At 46.8% G+C, this 7,036-nt stretch overlaps 1 gene segment (V, D, J or C); it reads right to left on the minus strand.

Moving 5' to 3' along the window:
• Positions 1 to 1,060: 1,060 nt before the first annotated feature.
• On the minus strand, positions 1,061 to 5,645 carry LOC132225675 (immunoglobulin heavy variable 4-4-like; the record flags this gene model as incomplete). The annotated part of the segment is given in 3 exon segments: positions 1,061 to 1,275; positions 5,216 to 5,428; positions 5,600 to 5,645. Coding segments are annotated over 3 exon segments (474 nt in total), but the record flags the coding sequence as incomplete, so codon positions are not given.
• Positions 5,646 to 7,036: the final 1,391 nt, after the last annotated feature.

The raw sequence follows: 7,036 nt of genomic DNA on the forward strand, positions 1-7,036 counted from the left end.
GTCTCACACCCCAAGGAATGTAGTAGTGCACCAAGTGGCAGTTTTCCAGAACTGAACCCGAGCCTGGGCCAGGTGCCCAGCGGCTCCAGTTCATCCTGGCCCTGCAGCACCTGCCATCGCTCAGTAGTGTGCTGCCACGGAGACAAGAGAGGATTGTGCTGCCACAGCTGTGATCACCATCGGAGAACCTGGCATCTGTCAGTCAGCTGAGTTGTGCTCAAGCTGTGGGAGTGCACTGACCACCAAGGGGCAGCACCTGCATTGAGTGTTTGCCCTGGGGGTCAGTGAACGTCATACCAACCGTTCAAATGGTCGTTTGGTTGTTGGTCGTTTGGGCACTTAGGCTTTTATTGACAGAGATATCTGACTGTTTCATTGTCTCTTACATTCCTGACACTTGGCTATTTTGAGGAATATTTATTCTCTGTTCCATTTTGGGGAGTTTCCTTAGACTTCCTGAAGTTCATTTATGTTTAATCTGCAGTGTTAGTCTTACTCGGTGTATTATTCATTTCTGATGTTATTTTCTTAGGCTCTAGAAATCCAAAATACAGCCCAGTTCTACCCACTCCTTTGTGTTAGAATAAAGCCCTTGTGAGTTTCTCCAACAGAAGCTCCTGACAGAAGACTGTCCCTTTGTTAGCACAGCCGAGCGTATTGGTTGCTGAGGCTGCACTAACGTCTCTCAGGTCAGTGCCCAACGACGTCCCCAGTGGCCTCCTTAACATGCAATGTCTCCTGGAGGAGGGACCAAAGGAAACATTAAGGGCTTCTGACTGATCAATGGGACAGAGGAAGTGACTACCTCCAAGGGGTGGTGTGAAAGGAAACATAAGGCATAAAGGGGAGGGGCAGTGAGTCCTTGAGGAGGGTGTTACTCCTGAAGAATAAAACCACTGACCAGGTTATCAGAGACTGAATCCCCCAAGTCCCAGCTCCTGAGCTGGTCCTCATGTCTGTGGTCCTGAGCTCCCCCTGGTGTCCTGAGCACACCCTGCAGCCCAACCCTGCTGTCTCCTCAGGGAGGTTTGTGTCTGGGCTCACACTGACTTCCCCTCACTGTGTATCTGGCACAATAATACACGGCCGTGTCCTCGGTGGTCACGGAGCTCAGCTGCAGGGAGAACTGGTTCTTGGATGTGTCTATGGAGATGGAGGTTCGGCTCTTGAGCGAGGGGCTGTAGTTAGTGTCTCCATCATGCCATATGCTCCCAATCCACTCCAGCCCCTTCCCTGGGGGCTGGCGGATCCAGCTCCACCAGTAACTGCTGGTGACTGAGCCCCCAGACACAGTGCAGGTGAGGGAGAGGGTCTGCGAGGGCTTCACCAGTCCTGGGCCCGACTCCTGCAGCTGCACCTGGGATAGGACAACTGGGACAGAGAGAACACAGTGAGTCCTGGGCTCAGATACAGGGTCCCCATCTCCTCACGTCTAAGCCCTGAGTCACTCACATCTGGGAGCTGACAGCAGGAAGAGGAAGAGCCACATGGAAGTCATGTCTTGCAGGTGAGGTCCTCGTCCCCCAGAAAATATTCTCCAGGGTGAGGAGGCCCTGCATTTAAGTGGATGCCAACGGTGTGTGTGTGTCTGGTGGCTGTGTGTGTATTTGCATATGGGAGGTGTCTGCACATACAAAGGGCAAGAAGTGAGGGAGGTCCCAGTCTGTGGGGCTTCTCCTGGAAGGAGGTGCTGACTGTGCCCTCAGAGAACCAGGCCCTCCTTGGGGTCCTGGTCACTATGCCCAATGACCTCTCCTTCCACACCAGGGGCTATGCTGCAGGAGGGGGTCAGGGAAATAGGATGTGGGAACAAACCGTGATTCCTGAGGGATAAAATCAATATGCCTCTGCTCCCATGGCTATACATAGGCAGATAGAGATATACATATTGATTTTGATATAGGTATAGATAGATATAGCTATAGATATTGATTTAGATATTGTTTTAAATATATGTATAGCTTAACTATAGATGTATTTTTAGATATAGATGAAAGTATAGATATAGAGATTATATTCTTTATCCTTACTTTAGGATATTTTCATTGATTTTTACAAAAATGGGTAGGGGAGAGAGAGAGAGTGAGAAAGAGAGGGAGAGAGAGAGAGAGACATTGATGTGAGGTAGAAATATTGAACAGCCTCAGCACGCCAGTAACTTTTGCTGGCACGCGAATCCCTCTCTTATAATCTTCCATTTACAATTGTTTTCTTAATATCGACTTCTTTATTTTTCAGATAAATTGAGTGTAGGTGCATCTTAGATAAATATATAATTTTACATAACATGTATACATTAAAAATAAATGTATTTTTCATCATCATATACTGTTTTTTTTCCCGCTCGAATGAATTTTATTATTTCTTCAAGGCTCTTCACATACGTACACCTAAAGAGATATCAAGTAGGCGTAACATGTTCTCAAAAAATTAGGGTTGTCACGCAGAAGAATTTTGAGTCAAAGATTTTGCTGGTTTTGGCACTCACTCACCAAAAGTTTTCCCACCCCTTCTTTAGACTCTGTTGTGGATCCAGTTTCATGCCTTGGGACATAGAAGGACCTCGGTCATGACCAGGTGTGTTGAGGGGAAGATTTCAGAAATGATTTAAGAATAATTAAGTTTAGGTTATGAAAATCTTGTTATTGGAAGCCTGATGTCTGCATGTGACCCTGTGACTCCTGTCCCCACAGGATGGGGGTCAACTGGAGCCTTCACCTGACCCAGTGCCACATTGGGGCAGAGCCACCTTGGAACATAATGGGTGATGTTATTGTTTCATTAGGTTGTCATCTCCTACTTGCGTAGCCAGTTCAAGTTTTCTTCTGTCATTTTCTTCTGAAACAGCCCACATGTTTCCTAGAGTCATGAAGACACTCTGTTGAGAGGACGCAGGGGCACAAGCCGTTTGTGTGTTGGTTTTGTATCATATCTTTCCTGAATTCTAGGTCTATTATCTCCTCATACATTTTTTAGGGTTTTCTATATACAAGATCCTGCCATCTGCTTACAGTAAGGAGAAATATTTTAACTCATTTATTTCTGATTTAGACATTTGGAATTTCCTTTTCTTGCCTAATTATTCTGAGAAGGACTTCTCTTTTTGACAAATAGAAGTAGTCACAGGGGAGCCCTTGTCTTGGTCCTAATGTAAGAAGAAAAGCTTTGTAATTTTCTCTGTGTAGTGTGATGTCACTTGTTGGCTTTTCAAATGTGGCCTTTAGTATATTGAGGTCCAGCACTTCTACACCTAATCTGCTAAGAATTTTAATTTTGAAGCGATTTTCAATTTTAAAGGCTTTATTCTGTATCTATTTATATGACCGTATATTTTATCTTTCATTCTGTGGATGAGATGTAGCACAGTTACTGTTTTACTTACGTTGAACCATCCTTGCATGCTAGGACAGTTTCCCACTTAATCGTGGAAAATGACCATTTTACTGTGCAGTTTAGTTTCTTAGCATATTTTTGAGGGTTTTTGCATGTAATTTCATCAGGAATATTGACCTGTCATTTTGTATGTTTCTACTTGACTTTGATATGAGTGTAATGGTCACCAACTCTGTTTGGAAGTGTTGTCTCTTTCCTTAATTCTTGGAAGAGTTAAGAAGAGTTGATTAGAAAGTTATCAATTCCTATTTTAAGTTCTGGTAGAATTCACCCTTGAGTCCATTTGGTCCTTGACTTTTATTTGGAAGGTTTTCCCTATTACTTCAATTATATTTTAAAATTTGTAGCAATCTAGCAAAGTTTGGATTAAATTCCTAATTTTAGCTCCTACTAAGTGGACTGAGAACTGTTGATCTTCACAAGTTATGGTCAGTGTTGAAATGATAGTTTCTTGCAGACCGATATTTATTTCATATGGCATGCAAGAAAACACAATCTAACCCCATTTTTCCTTTTAAAAATATTAAAAAGAAATATATCTTTATTGATTTTGGAGAGGAAGGGAGAGGGAAGGAGAGATAGAAACATCAATGATGAGAGACAATCATTGTTTGGCTTCCTCCTGAATGTCACCCACTGGAGTATGTACCCTTGACCGGAATCAAACACAGGACCCTTCAGTTTGCAGTCCGACACTCTATCCACTCAGGCAAATGGGCTAGAGATAACCCCATTTTCTTATATAGAATTCATAAAGTACAGTGTATAAGGACACCAACAGTTTTCTATCACTGCTCATGTGTGAATGCATGTCTTTTCCAGAAAGGAGTGTGTAACTCTGTTTGTGTGACTGTGTGTGTAACTGTGTGTGTGTGTGTGTGTGAGTGAGTGTGTGTGTGTGTGTGTGTGTGTGTGTGACTGTGTCTGTGTGACTATGTGTCTGTGTGACTCTGTGTTTCTTGGGCAAGTAGTGAGAGGACGGTATGGACACAGGGGTCCCTCAGATGCTCCTCGGCTTCCAAAATGCTCCCGATGTACATCTCACCCAGAGTGAAGCTAGAAAACCTTGGATCCAGGAGGAAAGGTGGAGGAGGAGTTCGATGATGCACATCCCAGCCTCAGGGTCTCCTGTCCCTGCTGTGGGGTTAGCACTGCTTCCTGATGGACAGCAGGGGTCCCCTTGTTTGTATGGATGTGGGGCTCCCTGTGTTTGGTGCACTGAGCTGACAGCTCTTCTGGGGACCAATGTGGACCCAGAGAGGATGGGTGAAGTCCACATGCCCTGAGTGAGCTCAGGCCTTTCAGCAGAGGGAGGGCCCTGTTATCTCCCAGGAACCAGGAGGGGGAGGGCACAGGGAGAGTCAGACACTGAGGGAGCTGTGACCCCAGAGAGGGATGCAGAGCTGTGCACACAGCCCAACCCCAACAACCCACCCGTGGAGCACACACTCATCATCAAAACGTTGAAAAGACAGTGAAAAAAGCCACTTTTAGAATTTGTGAAGGAGCCTTGGTGAAGGAGAGTCCCTGCTCCCTGCCAAAATGTCACCTGCAAACACATGTCCCTTCTTTACTGTTGTCTGCGGTGAGAACATGAGAAGGAAGGGCCGTCCCTGGAGGCAGCTGAGAGCTTGAGAGGAAATCCCTGTGCCCAACAGGAAGGCCCTTCCCTCCCCACCTCTCTCTGTCCCTGCTCCTGGGGCTGCTCTCTGTGCTGTGGGTCCTGAGTGCCCCCTGCTGTCCGGAATGCCCCCCCCTGCAGCCCAGCCCTGCTGTCTCCTCAGGGAGGTTAGTGTCTGGAATCACACTGACTTCCCCTCACTGTGTCTCCCACAGTAATAAACGTCTGTGTCCTCGGTGGTCACTGAGCTCAGCTGCAGGGAGAACTGGTTCCTGGCCATGACAGCAGTAATGGAGATACGGCCCTGGAAGGCTGGGTTGTACCTTGTGCTCCCTGTCCAGTACCTCATCCACTGCAACCCTTTCCCTGGGCGCTGGCGGATCCAGCTCCAGTAGTCACTGCTGGTGACTGAACCTCCGGACACAGTGCAGGTGAGGGAGAGGGTCTGCGAGGGCTTCACCAGTCCTGGTCCCAACTCCTGCAGCTGCACCTGGGACAGGACACCTGGGACAGAGAGAACACAGTGAGTCCTGGGCTCAGATGCAGGGTCCCCATCTCCTCACGTCTAAGCCCTGAGTCACTCACATCTGGGAGCTGACAGCAGGAAGAGGAAGAGCCACATGGGAGTCATGCCTTGCAGGTGAGGTCCTCATCCACCAGAACGTATTCTCCAGGGTGAGGAGGCCTGCATTTAAGTGGACGCCAACTGTGTGTGTGTGTGTCTGGTGGCTGTGTGGGCATTTGCATGTGGGAGGTGTCTGCACATACAAAGGGCAAGATGTGAGGGAGGTCCTGGTCTCTGGGGCTTCTCCTGGAAGGAGGTGCTGACTGTGCCCTCAGAGAACCAGGCCCTCCTTGGGGTCCTGGTCACTGTGCCCAGGGACCTCTCCTTCCATAGCAAGGGCTATGCTCTAGGAGGTGGTCAGGAAGTAGGATGTGGAAATAATCAGTGACTCCTTAGAGATTAAATCAATATGGACATAGTTATAATATAGATATAGATATAGATGTTATAGTTATACATTATACGTAAGGTATAGATATAAATGTAGTTAAATATATCAATATAGATAGATCATGGAACTTGGCCCTTCCTCTGTGGGATGATCATGGGGTGATGTCAGATCCCCCCGACCAATCGCATCACACCAGCATTGGTATGCCTAGTGCCAGTGCGTGTCATAGCGTGGTCATCCAGAAGGTCGTCTGAATGGTTGTTCTGTGGTTTGGTCCTTTGGTCAATTTACATATTACACTTTTATAATTGTAGATATTTGACTGCTTTCTTGTCTCCTTAGGGATAAAATAAATGTGCCTCTGCTGGGATAGATAGATATAGATATAAATATCTATATTAATAAAAGCCTCAGTGGCTCTTGTACCTTCCTGTGATGCCCTCACATCATCACAATATCACCACCCCCATGTCGTCACAAGATGGCTGCCCCATTTAGTCACAAAGAGACCACCACAAGAAGGCTGCCACAACATGGTTGCCCCCATATCGTCACATGATGGCTGCCACAAGAAGGCCACCACAAGATGGCTGTCACATGATGGCTGGCAGGGGAGGGTAGTTGGGAGTGAACAGGCCAGCAGGGGAGGGCAGTTGGGGCCAATCAGGCTGGCAGGGGAGCAGTTAGGCATCAATCAAGTTGGCAGGGGAGCAGTTAGGGGGTAATCAGGCAGGCAGGCAGGCAGGGAGGCAGTCCCGGATTGTGAGAGGGATGTCCAACTGCCAGTTTAGGCCAGTCCCTGTAAACTGGCAGTTGGACATCCCCCGTGGGTTTTTCAGACTGGAGAGGGTGCACGCTGGGCTGAGGGACACCACGCCTAGTGCCCAAATTTCAGGACCCGGCCTCTAGTAGATATAGATATAGATAATATAGATAGATACAGATATAGATGTATATATAAATATAGACACATATATAGATATAGATATAGATACAGATACATATGTAGATATAGCTCTTCCTTTTTTAATCATCGATTGAGGATGTTTTCATATATTATTAGAGG

The sequence above is a fragment of the Myotis daubentonii genome (assembly GCF_963259705.1).
Source record: "Myotis daubentonii chromosome 1 unlocalized genomic scaffold, mMyoDau2.1 SUPER_1_unloc_1, whole genome shotgun sequence".
NCBI classification, from domain to species: Eukaryota; Metazoa; Chordata; class Mammalia; order Chiroptera; family Vespertilionidae; genus Myotis; species Myotis daubentonii.